At 42.6% G+C, this 21,513-nt stretch overlaps 1 protein-coding gene across 1 annotated transcript in view; it reads right to left on the minus strand.

Moving 5' to 3' along the window:
- The window catches only part of LOC119161448 (cytochrome P450 4V2), a 29,193-nt gene extending 7,972 nt beyond the window's left edge, over positions 1 to 21,221 (minus strand). Inside the window, exons 1-8 of the mRNA XM_037413917.2 lie at positions 20,757 to 21,221; positions 17,549 to 17,661; positions 15,768 to 15,853; positions 9,680 to 9,867; positions 8,237 to 8,306; positions 8,024 to 8,150; positions 4,026 to 4,178; positions 1,821 to 1,994 (exon numbers count right to left, since the gene is read on the minus strand). Coding sequence (XP_037269814.2) covers positions 1,821 to 1,994; positions 4,026 to 4,178; positions 8,024 to 8,150; positions 8,237 to 8,306; positions 9,680 to 9,867; positions 15,768 to 15,853; positions 17,549 to 17,661; positions 20,757 to 21,009 — 1,164 coding nt within the window. The 5' untranslated portion in view covers positions 21,010 to 21,221. The remainder of the gene's footprint in view (positions 1 to 1,820; positions 1,995 to 4,025; positions 4,179 to 8,023; positions 8,151 to 8,236; positions 8,307 to 9,679; positions 9,868 to 15,767; positions 15,854 to 17,548; positions 17,662 to 20,756) is intronic.
- Between the last annotated feature and the right edge of the window lie 292 nt (positions 21,222 to 21,513).

A 21,513-nucleotide genomic window follows, 5' to 3' on the forward strand; every position in this document is an offset into this window, starting at 1 on the left:
GTTACCCTCAAGTGCACAGAAGAAAATAAAAGTTTCTCACTCTAATGCTGTTACCCGATATAACTGCTTCACGAGAGCACTGACCAGGCGGATGCTAACGTAGGCACTTACTGGATTGCAACAATGAAGAAAAAAACCTACCGGGTTGCAATTCATCGAAAAAAAAGTGGTAAAGAGCAACATTCACGTTGGGAGGTAGTCATAAGCAACGTGTAGTGCTTCGCAGCTCATAATCAAACGTCACTGAACTTGAATTTCGGATGTATCTTCCTCAAAGCTATCAGTTAAGGTGAGATACCAAGCTAAAAAAAAACTGACCGTCAAACAACGTCGATGCTTGCTCAAAGTGCGTTTTGTGGTGCACATTTTGAATGAGAAAACCGTCCACTTCGTCGAAACTGTGCCTAACGGCAAAACGCGCAGGTGCAATGAAAAAACGGCAACAGCACGGTGACTACACTGTGCAGTAAATGCGACGTCGGCATATGCATCTAATGCCTTATAGCATTACCCATTGAGTGCCCAATGAATCCCTAAATTTATTTTTCGCGATGTGTCAAGGCCTGAAATTTAGCCCCGCTGCGGTGGTGTAGTGGCTAATGTACTCGGCTGCTTACCCGCAGGTCGCGGAATCGCATCCCGGCTGCTGCGGCTGCATTTTCGATGGAGGCGAAAATGCTGTAAGCCCGTGTGCTCAGATTTGGGTGCACGTTAAAGAACCCCAGGTGGTTTAAATTTCCGGAGCCCTCCATTACGGCGTCTCTCATAAGCATATAGTTATTTGGGGACGTTACACCCCACATATCATCATCACCAAGGCCTGAAATCTAATTAGACGTTTTTTTTTCATTTTTGCTGTAGCCTAAGAACCCAGCGTGACCATACGGTCACGGGCCATATCTTGTAAACTAAAAGCTCGTTTACGATGAAGTTTTCAGTGTTATTTATGCAAATTAGTAGAATTAAAAATTTCCACTGTTTTCAGGATATAATAAAAAAAAGAAACCGGTATCTAAGGGGTTAAGCCAAAAAGCTTAGACACTTCATCAAACCTGAAAATGTAAATACTGTCCGCGTCGTCAGCATCGGTGTCAGCACGAGGGATGCAAAAACTTGTCACTACGTGATGACATCACATATCAGCACGATTGTGACGTCATCATGACGACACCATAATGAAGTATAACATGACGTCATCTGACGGCGTCATCATATGACATCGAAATTTTATAGCCTCAGACAGACATAAGGACGTTCAAACCGGCAAGAAAGCACTTAAGGAAGTGAATGAATATACATTGCAATATTCAACAGCAAGAGTTTTCATTTTAATAATATTGTTGTAGCTTTTGAAGTCATTATAACTTAGAAGCACTTATTTTTATCTGGATAAAAGACCTTTAGCAAATTTATTCTTGGCGTCAATTTACCCTAACTTGTTCAATAAATGGGGTAGGAATTGCCCCTCCAAAAAATTGGAGGATGTTGCTTGATACTAGTCAAGTTTACACACATTTTTTATCATCGTCTGTCAGACTACTCCAACTGCATGGCAAAGGCCTTTCCCATGTACCGCTAAGACAACCCGTTTCTGTACTTTCTTCTGCCATAGTATACTTGCAAACTTCTTAATTTCTCCTGCTCGCCTAATGTTCTGTCTCCCTCTCACGCGTTTGCTTCCCTTGAAATCCAGCCAGTTACCCGTAATAACCAGCGGTTATTGCGCCTGGGCGCTACGCACCCATTACACACCTTACACGGCAAATATTTCATTATAAACCGATTATTCAAGTTGGACCTCTCGCGCATTGAGGACGTACCTTTAGCACGCATTCCGTGTACGTGAGACCTTTTATCGCTTCCGTGTCAAGAGACTTCTCCAAGTCATCTCCAAATGCTGCGTCCATCTCGTCCTGGACCCTCTTTTGAATATCTGAATGGTGGCCAAGCAGGTAAAGCGCGAAGGCAAGGCCTGTCGCCGTGAAGTCAAAGCCCTGGACGGGTAGATGCATTGAGTTCATGAAGTGAACAGTAGAGGGGCTCTCTACTGCAAAATAATGCCATCTTATCAAAAGAAAGTAATCACATTTTCTTAGCATGGATAATCCTAAATTATTCACTTACGGTAAGCGCCAGCTTCTTGGCCAATCCCTCTTATTGGGTATAAGCCACAGGAGAGGATCAAGCAAGCAAGTGAACACTATAGTGACGCAAGGATGGAACCACCAGAGGAGCTAGCGTTTGACCTAGCTCCTAAGTTTGTGCAAGTAGTGCTGAGCACTCTACGCAGGACAAGCCAGCAGATGTGTTTTGGGAGTGAAGCAGAGGATGAAAAGGGCGACAAAACTAGCGTGTGCCACTTCATGATTATGCCTATTTCAGTTCGCACTACCTGGCGCAACGAAAAGCTGAAACAGCAGAAGAGTTGATAGGAGGGCTCGTTGGGACAGCTTGGCAGTGCGAACAAACGGGACAAAGGGCACAAACAAGCCACGGAAGCTGTTAACCCTTTTACGACCGAAAGCAGAAGAACATGCCAGAATCTTCAAATCTTTTTTTGCTCGGTTTGTAGCCCCCTTTTTAATAAAATTGTATGAAGATTTCAATTCAGTGACATTTCTTTGTTTCAGTAATCACGGTAGAAAAAGGTTACTTGAAGGTGGCTTCACCGCATAACAATACAATGCAAACTGGCAATAAATTTAAAGCCGAAGCACAAGTGTCCCAACATGGACAAGTGTTGCGATAGAACTTCAAGAAACCCAATTATGGCGAGTATAGTCTTTATTGGTTTCGTATGAATCAATTTCTGTTGATGACGAGTATAGTCGTAGTCGGTCATTTTGTGTAAAAAATGTGAATATAGCCGTCAAAGGTCACGAAAAGTTTAAAAGAAACCAGAAGTGCTCTACCACTATACAGCATCACCTATATTAGGCGCACTTCCTATAGCAAGATGCCACTACAAGAATTGTAGACATTGCAGATGGTTAAAAAAAACAGCATGAATAAAGGTTGGGCTAGGTGCGCCCAAATCCTCCAGTTTCACTTAACTAGAAAGAAAGTCATGAGGAGGAACCTTTTTTACTCGTCTCACGAAAGATGTGGACAAATCATTTGTCTCTTTTAGTACTTATTTGCATGCAAAAGACACTCATATCGTTTATCAGATGTTCACGACACATTCAATCATTCAACACGGAAATGTGAGTGTTTAGGAGAGGCACGGGTGCTGCGCACAATTTATTCAAACGTTGTCATGCTTTGCATAAATGTTTCGCATGTATGAAGATGTATGCGATATATATATATATATATATATATATATATATATATATATATATATATATATATATATTCTTTTCTGTCATATTCGAGCATGTACATTCACATACAAGTAAATGTACAAGTACTTCTAACCAATTATATGCACTATCAAGTATCACAGTTAGGTAAAGTACGCATGATTTTTTTAATGCTAAGGTTGTTGTTTACCTGTCTTGGTTCACTCATTACCAAAGCCAGGCAAACGCTTTTCTGTGACACTCCCAATGTCTTCGAAGCACACACTTTGATGTTTAGCTTATATTGGCGCATTTGCGATTGGAAATTTCATTTTTTCCCTTCCCAGTGTATTGAGCGAGAAAGCCAGCGAATGTTTTTAGGACCAGTTCGGTAAGTACCTGCAAAATAAGGAAACGTCGTTAAGTAGTATATTACAATATATACTTTCAAGTGGGGGCTGCATTATTTCTTTCCTCTTGTATTCACCATGCAATCTCCTGTTGAATAATTTTCTCCGCTTATTATATACACTTGTCTAGGGGGAGCAAAGCCGATGCATGTTACCATCAAGTCCCTTATATTGGTACGTCTCGCTTTGTCGTGCCACAACGGGAAAAGAAAGCGCCCGTATAAGAGGCACTCTAAAAAAAGGGAAGGGGAATGGGGAAGAATGGCTGTAATATAAATGTCACGTGCGATGCTCTCAGTGACAAATGCCGTTTTTTGCTGAAGCAGCTTACCCCAATCAACATAGTGATGATTTCGTCTCGAACATCAATTTCACTAAGAATGCCTTTGTCGACGCACATTCGGAGAAGAACTTCCAGTAGAGAATTTTCCGAAACCGTGTCTCTGATGCCTTTTCGGTAGTCGGTGATTCTTTTCTGAAGGATCTGGAAAAGCAAAAGAAATCCTCTATCAGAAAGGTCCCATATATGCCGCTTGGTGGTGCTTGTCCACTAGTTTCATCGTTGAAGATTGTCACATCATACTATAAAAGCATTATTATTATTATTATTATTATTATTATTATTATTATTATTATTATTATTATTATTATTATTATTATTATTATTATTATTGGACCCACAAGCTCCGCTTTTACGAGTTGAAAGCGATAGCGATATTGTGCTTCTAGTACGAACTTCAAACACTTAGCGCATGAAACCTTTTCGAAGTTGCTATCCACTCACAACTTGACCTTACGACACAGCCACAGTAGAGTAAGTGCCTTTTGTAGTGGGTTACCGGCTTTAAACCACGACGTCATTATGATAATCACATGTGCTAACGCCCGATCGCAATGGGCACTTGTACCACGCATTACTGCAATCTTTCATTTTGTACTGGGAAGCATGTATACAGTACGCGTGTGTTTGCAAAGCATGCATCACTTTCACTGCATTCACAAGCAGAGTCATTTATTTTCAAAGTATTTACAAGCAGACGCGTAGCCGTGTGTTATAGAGCATCCGCTTGCCACGCAAACGACAAGGATTCGATCCCCCCTCTGACCCAGGATTTATTTCATATTCATGTTATTTGCATCCTTCTCGATTTTGGGGCCACACATAAGGTGATGATTTTTCGCTCACATCAGCCAACGCTGGAATTTCTGCCAAACGAACTCTTTAACGCTATTGTTTATTAATAATGATCAGCAATTTCTCAACGCTCCAAGGATCAACCATAACGTTTTCATGTTAGGACTGAAAAACTGAAAGAAGTGAAAGAAATACAACCTACTCGACAAAATATAACCGAAAGTAAAAATGTAAAAATAATAATGAGGATAAAACATGGTAAAAATGCAGTAACATAATACGAGAAGGCCAATGATAAATAAAATTGCGTACAACAATACGCAAGGCAAGCTGAAAGACGAAGAATACCATATGGCGGGGTTTTAAGTGCCAAAACGGCGATATGTTTATGTAGCATGCTGAAGTTGAGGGCTCCAGAAATTTCAACCACCAGGGGTCGTTAAATTGCACGTACACGGGCCTCAAGAATATCGGCTCTACTGAAGTGCAACCGGACCCGCGACCCTCGGATCAGAATGGCGAACACCTTAACCAGTCTTTCACCGCGGCTGCTAAGGAGAAAACATAAAAATACCTGTTTTTCTAGGCCTTGAAAAAATCGAACCAAGATTCTGGTGCATTGTTCCAAGATTCTGAAGCATTATTCCAAGATTCTGGTGCCCTCCCCGTCAGGAGGCACTTCGTAAACAGGGTGGATAGTTTTTCTAACACAATCTGTCTTCCACCTTCCAGCAAGCCTGATTATATTTCATAATTAGCAGCAATGTAGTCTCTGCGTTCCCTCTAAGGTTTTTCTGACCTCTACTATTATTACTGGTGGGATGTCATCTTGGTTACTTCTATTATGGTCGGGGTTGCCCCAGCTACTGTACAGATCTCTGTAAAACTCGTCTGCTATGTGAACTATATTAACCATATTGATAGTTGCTTGGACCTTCTTGTCCCTTAGTGCATAGATCTGGTTTTCGCTTATGCCAACTTTCCTCTTCACCGCCATGACGCTTCCTTCGTTCTTTAGAGTATGTTATATGTTAACTCTTTCCATGTTATACGTCATTACATCAGATACCTTAGGTTTTTAATGAACTTATAAAGCTCGGTCAGCTCTATTTTGTCTGTTGTGTTTGAGTCTTTCATGCTTTGGCATTTTTTAATGAGGTTCTCCGTTTCCTGGGAGAGCTTGCTAGTGTTTTGTCCTACTACCATACCTCCAACATTCACTTCACGCTCCGTAATGACACCAGTGAAATTATCACTCATTGCGTCAACGCTAAGGCCGGTTTTTACGAGCCGAGTACCTGTTCTGAAGAGAGACTGAATTTCTGTACTTTCTCTCTCAGTGCTAGAGATTTATCGGCTTCTTGTTATCAGTTTCTTTCGTTCATTCTTCAATTCTAGGCGAATTGGGGAACTTATCATTTTATGGTCACTGAATCGTACTTTGCCGATCACTTCCACATCCTGCACGATGCCTTGGTGTGCACTCAGTATAAAGTCTATTTCGTTCTTACTCTCGCCATTAGGGCTCATTTATGTCTTACGCTTCACTAGTTTTATATAGAAGGCATTCAAAATTTGTAAATTATTGCGTTCAGCGAATTCTACTTACAACTTCCCTCTGACATTTCTAGTACCGATGTCATAGTCCTCTACTGTCTGGTCTTCAGCCTGCTTCTTCCCTACTTTGACCTTCAGGTCGCCCATCAGTATAGTAAACTGTGTTTTTTACATTATTATTTGCCGATGCCACGTCTTCAAAGAAGCTTTCAACTAATACGTCATCATGGCTGGATGTAGGTGCATAGGCCTGTACTACCTTCATCTTGAATCTTATTATGGTTATTCCAATACCACTACCCTTTTATGAATGTTGTAGTATTCCTTTATGTTGCCAGCTATATTTCTCTGAATAAGAACCCCCCCTCCCCCTTCTGTTCTGTCAGCGAAGCCACGATTGCCAAAGACGGCCCCATTCTATGGTGCTGTATAGGCCTCACCTGTCCTCTTAAATTCACTGAGTCTTATGACATCCAATTTAACACCCTCTAGCTCCTAAAATAGGACAGCTAGACTTAGCTCACTAGATAAGGTTCTAGCGTTTACGTTGTCAAGTTGAGCTTCGAATGGCTGCCTCTCCAGACCCAGAGATTCTTAGCCCCCTCTGCTGCTTCACAGATATGACTACCGACGTGGTCTTGTTGCTTCGTAGCCGCTGGGGACGGAGAACCGAGTGTTAATTAGCGTGTTTGTGTGGGAGGTAGTGGCCAGAAACAGCACCAGGGCTGTAAATTCTTCTCTTGTGAGGGAGTGCGTTACCGGCGGCGGACAGCAGTGTGACCGCACCCAGGCCTCTTTATGCGATTTCATCATCTCGCGGATATTTTTCAAGCCCGGTGGGGAATCGTACAGCACCGGGATTTGAACCACGGGCCTCTTGCACGTGAAGCTGATACTCTAACAACAACGCCAATCACTTGTGGAACATACACGCATACCAGTGGCACAAACCCGCGGGAGAGTATGTGTCATTTTCTGGCGGGAAAGTTTTGCGACGAGATTGTGACATCATTTATGTCTTTACCAGCGCGTCATAATCGTCGAGCCATCTTCCCTCCCGTACTAATTTCGGTTCATGCCAACTTAGGTGGGCGATCGCGAGAGCACCAAGACGTAAGTGGATAGATAGATAGATAGATAGATAGATAGATAGATAGATAGATAGATAGATGGATAGATAGATAGATAGATAGATAGATAGATAGATAGATAGATAGATAGATAGATAGATAGATAGATAGATAGATAGATAGATAGATAGATAGATAGATAGATAGATAGATAGATAGATAGATAGATAGATAGATAGATAGATAGATAGATAGATTCAAAGAGCCTTTGGTTTTGAAAATTGGCATCGAATTAGTTCTCGTAATATGAACCCTTCCCCCCCTCCCCCCTGCGCCTACATTATTTTCTGTGCCGTCCTACGAGGTATACGAAAATTCGTGGCTGTGGCCCACTAGCCGAGCTGATTTTCAAACCCCTGCTATAGACTAAAGTGTATCCCGTTTTTATTTTTTCCTTGTCTTTCCGTTTTGCCTTGAAGAAGTAACCGGGTTCCATAGGACTTTTCACAAAGAGAATCCCCGAAAACCAAGCAACTGAAGGTGACTAGGTAAGTATACTATACTTACGTTGCTCACAAAGTCCTTCGCTTCTTCCACGTATTTCGACATCTCCTTGTAGTCCTTGCTGAGTGCATAAACGCAGTCAAACCAGTGATGAAAATTCGTGAGCCGTTTAAGGATGCTTTGGCAGATTCTAGAGATGCATGTGAAAGTTTTCAGATGCCTAAGCGAATATTCGACTTTGTTTTTCAACCTCAGAATTGTCATAACAAAACTTACGCGTCATGAATTTTCAGGTATTCTATTGTTTCGACACCATCTTCGTTATAATCAACACCCATTGTCGTTTCTGTAAAAAACAAAGAGAGAGAGAGCGACAACGATAGTATCTGCTTCTCTAAAGAAACCTTTTGTGAAGTATGATATATCTATTATCTTAAGTTATTGCTGATCTCTTTCCCTTGTTTTCGTACCAATTGCGCTAATTTCTACATGGCCACGTAATGGAAATTGAAATTTTCTCAAACACATTCAACGTCCAGCGCTACTTGGTGAGGTAAGTTTTCGTTTGCTTTTTGTTCGCAACTCCTTTAGATATTTCAAGCATGCATCACAAACTCGCCTCTAAGTCAACGATTGTTTCCTTCGTTTCATAACTGTACCAATTTATTTGAGGGGGTGCCTTTCAGGACATTTGACAAGTCTTCATAATATTCGAGGTGTCGTCGAATTTTCTACCTTCTGTTCCATATTGTAGTTAGAGAATCTGGTCAAGGCATGTCGTTTATTTCAGTATCTTACCTGTTTAAGCTCTGAAATAAAAAAAAACATCTAAAATTTACATATATACTGGGTGTTTTTTTATCCAATACAGCTTTTTTTATAAAAATGTCATGACAGTAATGTCATTTTTGCAGACAAATGCCATGTTCAGGCATAAATACTTTACCACAGCTAACATGACACTGTTGTGAAAACGTAACGAAAATTTGTTAACTAACGTTTTAATTACTGACTTCAAGACAAATGTTTTTAATACAGAGCTGTAGTTGGTGAAATTTAAGGCATACCTATTTTGTAGAAATGTTGCATGTAGTTCGAAATAATCATAATCTAAACAACCTTGTAAATACATTCGGGAGTCTCAGCATGGCCACTTATGTAGTGTGGGCTTGTGTACGTGTAACGCATGAACTAAACAGTGTGCTGCGTTGATTTCTAGACACTCTTTTATCAAATAAAATTAGGGTTATTCAACCTATATTTCTGGAAGCGTTAATAATATTTCACTGCCACTCCTCCGTGGTAACGAGCACTGACGCGCATCAATACGTGTCTAGTATCGGGTACCTCATAGGCATAAAACTCAGACACAATAAGGCACTTGTCTAGAAAACTGATGAGACAGAGCTTAACAGCTAGTTGGCGCAGATTTTGTTTGAAAAATGTGGGAGTTAGCGGGAACCAGCACGCAGATAAAGTGTGTCGAAATGAGTGGTACACTCACGTTAATTGTTCGTATTTATTCTTTTACTGCAGTTATTGTTTATTCGCTATATTTTTAGGTACATTTTTAAACAACTAGGATATATCCGCATATATGTTTATACTTATGTTCATATGTTTACCTGCTTGCAGCTATGCTACAATTCAAATCAGCAGAATTTATAGTCTCGCTAGTGCAGTTTTGTGATTGTTCATTCGTTCAGAAAAGCGGCTCACCGAAGAGTACTCCGAAGGTTGCTGCGCGGAGCACAGGAAGAAAGTCGAAGTACTCGCCGCTCCTATTCTTGAGTTTTCGTATGAGTCTCTTGCCTCTTTTGTCCATAATGGGACTGTAGTCCTCCAGGATGCGGACGTGAAAGGATTGCAGTATCATTTTACGACGTACTCTCCACGGCTCGTCATCCCTAGAAAAATTGGGCGGAGGTGAGAGGATAAATATTGAAACATTGGGAAGAATTATATACGGCCCATTGCCAATTGAGGCCTGAACAATCTGCCTTGGCACGAAATCCCACTGGAACAACTGTTCGAAGCAGGATGAGGCATCTCCGATTTGTAGCAATATACGGGAAACTCCACGCGTCTTTGAGAAACGTCAGGATATTCATTCAGTAAGATCTATAGGAAACAATCTGCTTCCAAAGGCTCTGTGCTATTTAGCGCATAGAAGCACTCAATAGTTAACCGGCAGTGCAACACGCAGAGCCTTGCTGTTCCCGTTTTTTAGGCCGACAAAGGTAATGAGAACGTACTTTGTCACCTATACATGCTGTATGAGGACGGTGTAACAGTGACCGATGTGAAGTGCAGTCCTCCCCTTTATTAAAGGAAGCACAAAAGTGAAACAGCTGACAGAGCGATTATTGTGGTGACCCCCGTCCTGGAATACAGCGAATTAGATGTTCGTTACCCGTTACTCACAACTGGAGCTACGCGAGGTGGTATGTGCTATGGTGGCAGATTAGTAGCTGTATTTACCATGGCGGTACAAAGGTATGATACAAACGCATCTCTAGGCAAGCTTTTAAATGCACTGATCCACATAGCTACAGAATTTTATCAACAATAGCCCAAACAAGTCAACTTAGATGTGAAGCGCGACCGCAGCCTTAGCCGAACAAGGTTACAGTGGTACAACCCCACAACCTTACAGGCACAGGAATTTTTTTCAACGCATAAATAAACGTTAAAGCAACAAATTGCGAAATCACGCGAACAAGGGCAAGTAGCTTGAAACTTGCAGTGCGCACTTCAAGCAGAAAGCACGCACGAAATGAGAATGCACAAGGTGAGCACAGACAGCGCGCTTTTCAAAAAGAGAGAGAAAAAAGCACGAAACGAACGCACAAGTATACGCAAGATAAGCACTAAAAACTGCCATAATTCTTACTTCGTGTGTGAGCAGTGTGCTCCCTTAAAAATGCGGCCGTAGCAGCGAGGGAAATGACATTTGTGCCCTCCTAAATCAAGCATATGATAAGTGCGCGTGCAGGAGAGATCACGCTCCCTGGAGACGGTGCACAATGAAACGCGAGAGGCGATGACTTGAGCGCCTATCGCAGTGATCATAGCGTGCCCAACGCGAGCAAGTGGCGCCATCTGACTAGTGACGCCAAAAACGCGCTGAAGTTACAGAGCTACGAGGACCGACAAACAGTGTATGGTGTGCATAAATTGCTTGCCGTAAGCAGGGTATGACATCGTGCGCTCAGTGGCCGGGCGGTTAGCGCCGCGCGCTGATGATCGTGAGGTCACTGGTTCGACGCCCCACAAGTATATACGTCGTTCGCGTTTTATCTGCAATCTGTTAGTATATATTTTACAAAGTCATATCTGTGACGGACGGAAACACGTCTGCGGAGCTGTGGTGGACTCCTGCATAGAACATTTTCGTGCTAAAGAACACGTTTTTTTTAACACAGATAAAGAAGTCTCTCCCGTTCTCTCAAGATATTCATTGGCAAGAGTCGCAGAACTTCTTTATTGCTATATCTGTGTACTAAAATTCCACTTCATCCTAGAAAAGGCTCTCCAGAAAAATGGCTATACAAAACAGCACGTCGCACACTGCAACAGACCTTGATGACCATACAAAAAGAGTCACAAAATATGTTTTGGTTCGGCCACAAAGTTGTAGTCTACACAGAACAGGAGGTAAATAATCACACCAGTAAAGTCCCAACCACACAACTGCTACATGGCATTGACGTTTACTTGATAGGCCTCGCCTTGGCGATAATTCTGGTTTGATAACATTGGGGATTCCATCTTCAATATCTTTCTTGGTAACATGGTAACTATGATGTAACCTTTTAGCGCGCACAAAAAAATATAGGACAAGAAAGAGACTGACCAGGGCTAACTAACATATAATGTATTTTTGAAAGGAAGAAAACATATAAGGACACTGCTCAGCGCATGTGCAAGTCATGTGGGAGGCAAACATACAAAGACATGGCTAAATATAATAAAAAAAACTATACTCTCTATCTGTTCGAACCACCAATGGTTGACTTATACATTTGTTTTTACACCTATTTATATGGAAGGCTTCCGTCAGTTCACATCTTAGTTCATCTCTATGTGAGAACAAGACGTGTGTATCGCGAAACATGGGATCACAATGGCATGATTAACAATGATCTGACAAGTGTGAAAATGTTCCTTTTTCTGGTGAGTAAGCATGCTCTTTTGGTCGTGTTTCGCGATACACATATTTTGTTCTCACGTAGAGATGAACAAACACGTGAACTGAGAGAAGCATTCCATATAAATAGGTACAAAAACAAACTTATTCGTCTACTATCGGTGGCTCAAACAGATAGAGAGTATAGTTTTTTTTTAAATTCCATTTAGCCTTCTCTTTGTATGTTTGCCTGTCACAAGACTTGCACATGCGCTGAGCTGGTTCCCATGTCCTTATGTATTTTCTTCCTTTCAACAATAAATCAGTTGTGAGTTAGCGCTCGTCTGTCTCTTTCTTGCCCTGCTTTTTGTGCGCGCTAAAAAAAAGTTATAACATGGGTACAAACCAACTCGCTAAGCTCTCTGTTTTACAACATCGTAACTGTTATTGTTATCTTCGGTGCGCCGCAACCTTAAGCATAAACATTCATAAAGGTCAATGTCTAACCACCACTGCTCAACACGAGCGTGCTGAAACATAGCAAACAGATTCCGCACATGATACGCTTCAATGGCGGCCTCAAGGAGTCAGGTATGCTCCACCATCGAAGTACACCGCAAAACGTCCGACCTTATGCGCGACCCGCAATGTATATATCAGAGATATTTAGGGACGGGCATTCTTAGCCTTCTGTTACCCTAGCTCTCGTTCCCCCCTTCCCTTTTTTTTGCTCTTGTTGAGTTATTTTGTAGGCATGTCGGAGCACAGGCGGAAGAGCTTGGAATTGAATCAATACTGCTTTGGGGCCCCAATGCTAATATTCTCTGTTGCTAAGTCGATGCCAACGATAGAAGAAACAATGAAACAATGGGATATTGTCGTAGTTCACCACCGTTCATTCACACAGATTACGTACAGTAATCAATCTACAAACGGAAGGACTCATCAAATCCTAGTTAAATATAATTACCGCAGCTACGAAGTGCTTTCCGACTCACCCACACATACGTGTGCCCATCGCATTCACACTCTATGCCTGCCTTCAAAAAATATATTTAAAGTTACTGAACCACTTTCACAAGTAGCGTGGCACCCGTACTTGGCCACATTCTATGACAGGAAGCCCATGTGATCGAAACGCCGCTTTTGGCTTACGTCAGCTATCGGCCAATAGCAGCACTCCGATGGAGTTAGGTCTTCCGCATAAAGAGAGAGCGCTTGAGAAGGTGACGACTGCGTGCTCCGCTTGTGAACTATTCTTGTGCTGCACGACTTCAAGATTTGCCTGAGCACTTCACAACAGTGTCTCCTATCCGCTGTATGTGTTCTTTTGCCAAGAACAAAGAAAAAGCGGGGTTTTTCAACACCTAGTACACCATCACAAAACACTACAGCATCTCTGTCGCCCACTCCAACTTGTATGAATTCAGAAGATATGCCGTATCGTAAGAGACCTGATGAGTGTGCCCACAAGACGAACCAAGTTTTTGATATTTTTCGCTCAAATTCGGAGTAACGACGGTAGACAACAGCGCCAGATCAGCTTCCTCGAGACGAACATTAAGTATTCCCCAAGCTGTGTCCTTATCTCACGCTCCAACATGACTTCTTTATCAGTGATTTACCAACCGGTGCTTTCCTTACCGGCACCCCCCCCCCCCCCTTGGACTTACTAACTGGCCTTTTCACGAACATTCATCACACTGCCGCCGCTGACTCCAAAGTAGGCTTTGCTAACGTGCATTACAACACCAATCCTCGTCAACGTACATAAACCTCTATATGCACTGCCTAGGCAGAGGACAGTCGCCTCGTTCGTATGAATACAAGGTGCTTGGTCGTTTTAGGCCCCGCGCTGTCGAGGTCATAATTTTGGGGTCAAAGTGAATGTCGAGGTCATAATTTCGGGACTTCCAAGGGAGGCCCGAAATTATGATTTCGACATCCTACCCACCTTTCTTTCCGCAAGCTTGCACGCAGGTGTCTCGATATCTAATGTTTTGTGAGCAGGTTCTCTTTCTATTCTAGTTCTATGGCAAGCGCGGACATTCATCTACGACTGCAATGGATGACAAAAGGACATGATCTATAAGCACAACTTACTGCTCCTGCATGCTTCTATTTTGCCTAATATGTATTCGTTCAGAACACACAATGAAGGGTACTTACACCTTAATGGTCATTGACGGCTATAATGGCGCTAAATCACGTTATTTTATATTTAAGCAGTTATGTTTTTTTTTATTATAACATACGAGCCAGCCCAAGTAAGCTTGTAATCGTTGCCTTGAAGTTTTATTTCATTTGAATACAACGTGAATGCAGAAATACCATCTTTAATGCCCTACGTATGTTTGACCTATACCCCAGCAATGATACATAGAACGCTCACTTGTACGAACGTTGTTTTAACGAATGTTTCATAATATCGAACTTTGACAAAATCCACAGTGGTTTTAATAGGCATTCTACACAATAACATTGCTCTTAAACGAGCTTGCGAACAGTAAATATTGTGAATGATGAAACTTATTCAATGAATCAGGGCTCTTTTCTTAGATCAATTCAACGAAAATTCGAGCTCTGTTGCACCGGCGTAGCCCATGCGTGTCACTCCGAAGTCAATCGCCTAACATCGGCGGCGCTGCAACATCGCTTGTACATGCAGAGCCGCCTCAGCAAAGCGCCAGGGCAGGAGACGAAAGCGAGGCACATGCGCTTCAGTACCTACACAACTATCAGACTTTGAAATTGATTTCAATGGTCGTCTGAAACTGGAAGAAGAAGAGTGTGACGAAGAAGTTGCAATGGTTGAGGCAGGTTGAAATCTTGCTTCTCTAGCCAAGGTTGTAGAATATGTATTGGAAAGTTGCAAAACTTCGTGTGATGGCAAGAAGCTGTGCCAGAAGCAATGCGCAAAAACGTACACTCCCTGTGCAAATGAAAATTGCATAGTTATTTTCAAAAGTAAATTACATTTCACACATTTGACTCGACTTCTGCTGTGCCCGATGCTGTTGTTCCCTATTAAAGTGAATATTCAGTTATAGTGAACTTTCATTTAAGTGAGCTATTTAAATGGGTTCCTTGAAGTTCAGCTAAATAAAAGCTCACTATTAATAAACCACACAATGAAATATTAGTAAGGGATTCCACAATGCTATATAGTGTTTCAGTTGTACATATATTACCGCAAATCTACCAAAATACTTCATTGTTTACGAGATTAGGTGCGCTTGTTCCTTGAGCTTACAAAGGATTTAACCGCGTGACAGTCATGGTGAAAACTTCCGTGATATAGTCTTTCACTGGAAGTCGTCAAAATGGCCTTCAACGAAAGTAGCCGTGTAGGTAAACATTTAAAGTCAGCGCCCTTTCACTGTATCATGGTTTCTTTGTTACGGCTTATGATTATATACAAATTTGTGCGTTATTATTGACTTGGAATGATTTGTAGCCATAGTGGAAGTGGTTAATGACTTACAACACCTTCAGACTGAGTTAACAGTCATTCCTTTTGGCTTGCTTATGAATAGGTGATTTCTTTCGTTCAGACAAATCTGAGTGGACTAATACGGCAGTCACTTTTTCCACAAATATTAGGCGAAATTATCTATGGACCTGGTTAGATTTGACATACCCAAGGTCATTACACACTTAGCCGGAAAGTTCACTCACAGTGTGATGATACCTCCACCAATCCACGGTTTCAGCATTTTGTAGAAAAAGGCTTTGGTAACGTTTTTGGTGTTGCCCAAGATAGCCTGCGCATAAAACAAAAAATGCTGTTATTTCGAGATTCTTCTATCGCGTTCCGTTGATTCTCTGCTGCACCAGGTTACCGTGCTTATAACATTGAACTATAACATACGAAAGATCTTTAATGCGCACTGAAACCTTGCTATACAAATATTTTATAGCTGAAAGCTCTCGGCACTCACTCTGTAACCTTTCGCAACAAACCGTGGTGCATGAGGCAGTCCAAGACATGACGGTGTGAGTAAATTATTCTGTGACTGCGCATTATAAGCGATGTATGTTCTTCAAACATCGTGCGAACCTGCGTAGTCTTGTTCTTTATTTCTTCATCGTGATGCAACCACACCAAAGAATCGACCATGGGGCTTATTTCTGTACTTGAATTTGGCAGAAGGATTCATTTCGTACCACTGGTGAGAAATAAACGTCCGTTTTTGTGTTTACGAAGACACTATTCACAGAGTCTCTCACGGACAGACGGCCAATACTTCCACGAAACGCTTATAGCGAGCGCATCGCTCAAATTTAGAAGGAGGCTTCCTATTTTTCTTCTGACACGCTTGCGATAATAACCACGCAATCCTCAAGTCATTGTCTGGAGTCTTCAATCAACTTCCTCCTTTCCAGCTTTTACGTAGGTTGAAGCTGGGAATGATAAATGTGCCTGAAACTCAACCAAAGCTCAACCCTCTGCACACCTCTTATTTCATCTGTTGCACGTGTATTAGTGTACGGTCGGTAGCTGGACGTGCTAACAGCAGCACTAATCTGCAGTTTCCTTCCGCCTTTCTTACTTGTTTTTTTTTTTGGGGTGGGGTGGAGGGTGTTTGCGGCACGTGCTTACGCAGACTGTAGAATTCTGGCGTGCATGCACGTGTGTCGAAAGTTACAACAAGCAGCACTGCAGTGCAGTGAAGAATGTCAATGTTGTGCAAATCGCAAGGGCATCCTTACCTTTGACGAAAATGTGTCCCCGGTGGGAGCCTACAGCTGACACGTTGAATGCACTCGGAGTCAGGTGAATCACGTAAGCATGGGAACTTTTGATTGCCTTCTCTAATGATAAGTATTGTTATATTTACCCCAAAACACCGAAGTAGCTCAATAAAACACTGATTAAATTGGCATCATTTGCTAAATATTTTAGAAAACAAATTCATGGCGAGTTCCACCCCAAATGAAAGCTTTGTGAACTGAGGAGCAGTGATTCATCATTGTTTCAATATTTTCATTTTATCTCGTGTTTATATACCCTTTTCTGTTCTTTCATGTTCTTTTCTTTCGTGCAACTATGTGATAATTTCTATTGTTTTCTATTACTTTCTTGTGATTACCTGATTTTCTTTCGTGGTGTTATACTTTATGTTCTATGCTCTTATTTCTACCGTTGTTGTACTGTTTGCTGTTCCTGGAATGTTTGAGACGAAGTTGCGGTGAAGTGAAGCATAATCAGTTCGTAAAGCAATGACGACGGGTAAAGATCCTGAGCTCGTCTACTTATGTGCCTTACTAACCGCTGCTCTTCACCACCCGATGACTCATAACTAAAACCAATATCTCTCCACCATCAGCATTCTGTTTGTGCCGTATATCCTTTCAAAGCCATCGTCCTTATAACAGTCCCTGCAAACATCACTGGACTCCTAAAGTAACACTCACTCCCACTCACGTTGAAGAACTAAGGAAACCGAAGCAAGTACCTCTGCCACTTGTGGAGTCGCACCGAGGAGAATCGCGTATGGCCCGTAGTAAGCGACCGTCACATCTTGATCTTCAAATGACTTGAACAGCGCTTTTAGGTACCTGAATGCTTCTGCGTTGAGAAAGGAACAAATGATTTATTACTTGAAATGGCACTGTGATTCAAAATGCTGAAGAAACACGTTCCATTTTCCAGATCACATCGAGGAGCATGCAATCATGGGCTTATTAAACACACTTTTTATTTGGATAATATCTTGCTCCTGTGATATCGCGTAACAGAAACTATTAGTGATGCAAGTTGTACACATGCAAATAACATGTTAACCAATACACAACCCCTATGTTATTTTCTATAATATTACAAAACGTAAGCTCACCTGAATCGGTTGAGGCAATGCATCGTCAATGTTGAAAGTATCCACGCATGATTTCTTTTAGCATTGATGATGCATTGAGCACTGAGTGATAATGACGCCCGTACACAGGGGCACAGGCATAAGTTTTTTTTTTTTGGGGGGGGGGGGGGAGCACCACTTTGATTTGAATTGGGGGCCGGACAAAAAAAAACGTGGTCGAGTGTCATTTTCGTTCAGCCTGTCAGGGGGAAAAAAGGGGGGGGGGGATGGGATGGGGCACAGGCCTGTTGTGCCAACCCCGTGGCTACGCCACTGCCCCTACACATGTTTTGTGCCATACTAGAATATACGTAAGTACCTCAGAAAGCATGTACAGTGGTTTAGCTGCTATCGTAATTATTCTGAATAAAGTGACAAAACAGAGTTGAGAATGGCATAGCTGCTGTATCTGCACTGCGTATTAAAAGAGCAATGTTGAAAATGACTAAATACTGTCATTATATGAAAATTTTGCGTATCTTTGTTTACGGGTGAAGTTTTCCTACTCAGGCACGGTGAAAATGGCCAACGGCGAATTACTATGGGTAGGGTAAATAAATGAAGGAGGAAGGATATCCCGCCATGGTGGTCTAGTGGCTAAGACACTCGGCTGCTACCCACTGGTCGCGGGATCAAATCCCGGCTGCGGCGGTCGCATTTTCAATGAAGGCAAAAGTGCTTGAGGCCTGCTTGGTACGTTAAAACCAAACAAGTATGATAGTAAAGGAAGAGGAATAAATGTTGTCCCCCTTGCCACAGGGAACATAAACAACAATAGATACTGCATAGCGAGGCTTTTCTAACTAAACCACCACCAATTTTCTGGAGTGATTCTGGAGAATCAGGTGAATAGAATAAAGACGTTTGTGTATTCAAGCTACGAGACAGATCATTTTCGGGTAATTGGTACGTTTGGTAAAAGAAAGCATGCGGCAGTAAGCTAGAAAAAAATTGCGGCGTCTTCGTTGGATTATATATTTACGGCTTTTCGTATGGTTTGAATGTCGGGCACAAATCTGAGGCAAAAGTAATTTTTTCCGCACTTGCTAAGCTTTTCAAAGTGCGTAACACAGTGAGTAAGAGAAAGAAGGTGGGAGTAAATCACGTAAAAGGGACTGCGTTATCCAACGCAGAGATGTGTATGTGTCATGAACAGTCTGTGTGGTCTACCAGGCGCCCTCATACGTGAGGGAGAGCACAAAAAGCTTCATGAGCGATCTCTTTCTAATGCCCCAGCTTTGAATCTGCTAGCGCACTGCCGAGAGAGTGATTGCGAGGCAGCTTTTAAAGAGAGAGGCAGTTCTAAGGAAAGTAACCTGCTATGCCTCAGCATAATAGAGGATTTCCATATCAGAATAAAATGGGAGCCACCTATCGATTACTACGACAAGGAATTTCAGTAACTCTGCACCCCATAACCAGCCCACTTTGCGCGGTTTACTCCCGTATACGCATTTTGCCCTGTCACGGCCACGGCCACGTTTCTGCAGAGCACTCGAGCTGCTGGTTTTTGCTCTGCAGAGTGACAGCTTGAAGCGTTTAGGGCTCTGACGTGGTGTGTCAGGGGCATACACATCCCAGTGGTCAGGCTGACCATGGCAGAGCCCGAAACTGGCTCAAGAGGTCGCCCCACAGAGCGAAAATCAGCAGCTCGTGTGCTCTGCAAAGACGTGGCCACGGCTGTATATAGCGCCTTTTTGTTGTTGTTGTTGTGGTTGTTCGTGCTTTTTATGAACTGTTTCGTGTCTTCTTTTTTTTTTTCATGGCTTTTAACATTTCCATATTTTACCCCTAAGAAGGCATGTTATGTGGGCTGATGCTTTTAGAAAGCTTGATTTTATATTTCAATAAACCCATATTGTATCGAAAAGAACAGACATTTAGGCTAGTTGGTTGGTTACGTTCATTGAAGCCATAGCGATTATATATGAACTCTTGAATGATTATGAGCTGGCCACTGCTTCCCAGGAACCGGCGAAGTATGTAGTTCCAAAAGAAAATTCTGAGATACACACGAATTTTGACCATGCTGGACTGGTTCTCCCACATATTGCAAGTACGCCACAAAGTACGCCACACGTCCAAGATGTGTTCAGAGAATTAAACATGTTCAAACCCAAGACCATTAGAACCGTATGATGTCGAAGTGTTTGAAATAAAAAAATATACCTACACGCCGGCAAAAGCATTATACACGCGATCTCCTCATCGGTGCTTCATGCTTTCTCGTGAATACTCAAAAAGTAAAAAAAAAAATAATGTTCATGAAATTCGCGCCGATTAGAAGGAATTCTTACTTTTTCATTCAGCACGCTACACTGAATGAAATCTTGGAGGAGCCATTCCAGTGAGAGGAGCCCGGGCTATCGGCAGAGCAGCTCAGAAATCCACATGAGCTCTCCTGTCGTTTTTGAAGGCACCAGAATTGAGCGACCACCACTGACACACTGCCTCCATGTGTGTTGTGAAATGTCTCCCCTACTATTTCTCTCTGTCACTATCTCTCTTTCACGCTCATATTCCCCTCCCCGTGAGCATTGTACTAAACTGAACGTAGTCTATAGTTAACCTCCCTGTCTTTCCTGTATTCCTTGTCTCTTTCTCTATTGGCGGGCTACTGGTTAACTGACAAACGCCGGGTTAACAAGGCAGTCTAGTGATGCACTATTTTGTTTCCGTTGAGCTGTCCTATTCTTTCTAGAGAAAAAGAATAAATTTGGTTGGTAAACTGCAACCCTAGTGAAATATCACCTACATAGAGCTTCGCGACGGCCTACAGGTGAGCCAAGAGCGCAAGAAGCATACTCACTGACTTTCACATCCACGTTCGGTCCCATGGCATACATCTGCCTGTAGAGGTCGAGAAGTAACGTGAACGACTTCTGTGGCTTAGGCTTGGGCACATCGCGTAGGTACCACCACATTCGCAGCCATTCTGCGATGCCCCGCGTCACGTGAACTAGGAGAGTCGCTGCAAAAATCCAGGTGACAGTCCCGAGAGCCCACACGAACAGACACGGAGCCTCCTCGAATGCTCGCCTAACTGTCGTCGTTGATATCATTCCGTAAGCGCACGTAGTGTAACGTCGATATCTGCTGCTAATTTGGTATTAGTCAAAACGGAGGCTGATTAACGCTGTACTCCTTTCACCGAGACTGGCCCAGCATGCATACTATTGGAGCGGCGTTCGTTCGGTGTGCGTATGTGAACTTGCCTCTAATGGACGCCCTCTGCGGCGCTTAGCCACGGCGACTGCTGCGTGAAAGCAACGCGGCGGGTAAGGGATCCGAGGTTCGTGGAAAGGGTTCACTACGGCGAGTCGCAGTACGTCCCAGCGGTGCCTCGTTGACACTGTGGAGGAGAACTAGGCACATGGTCGCCGCCGACCTCCTCAACCGGCCGCGGCAACGGGGCGAGACGGATATGCGGTCTATTGACGCTTTCGTCTTACGCTTTCATTTCCGTATAACACGAGACAACAAAATTTTAAAGGGTGAAAGAACGTGACCTCCTTCGTCATGGGGGATCGAATCCAGGCCGCGGTGGCCGCATTTTCGATGGAGGC

The sequence above is a fragment of the Rhipicephalus microplus genome, chromosome X (assembly GCF_043290135.1).
Source record: "Rhipicephalus microplus isolate Deutch F79 chromosome X, USDA_Rmic, whole genome shotgun sequence".
NCBI classification, from domain to species: domain Eukaryota; kingdom Metazoa; phylum Arthropoda; class Arachnida; order Ixodida; family Ixodidae; genus Rhipicephalus; species Rhipicephalus microplus.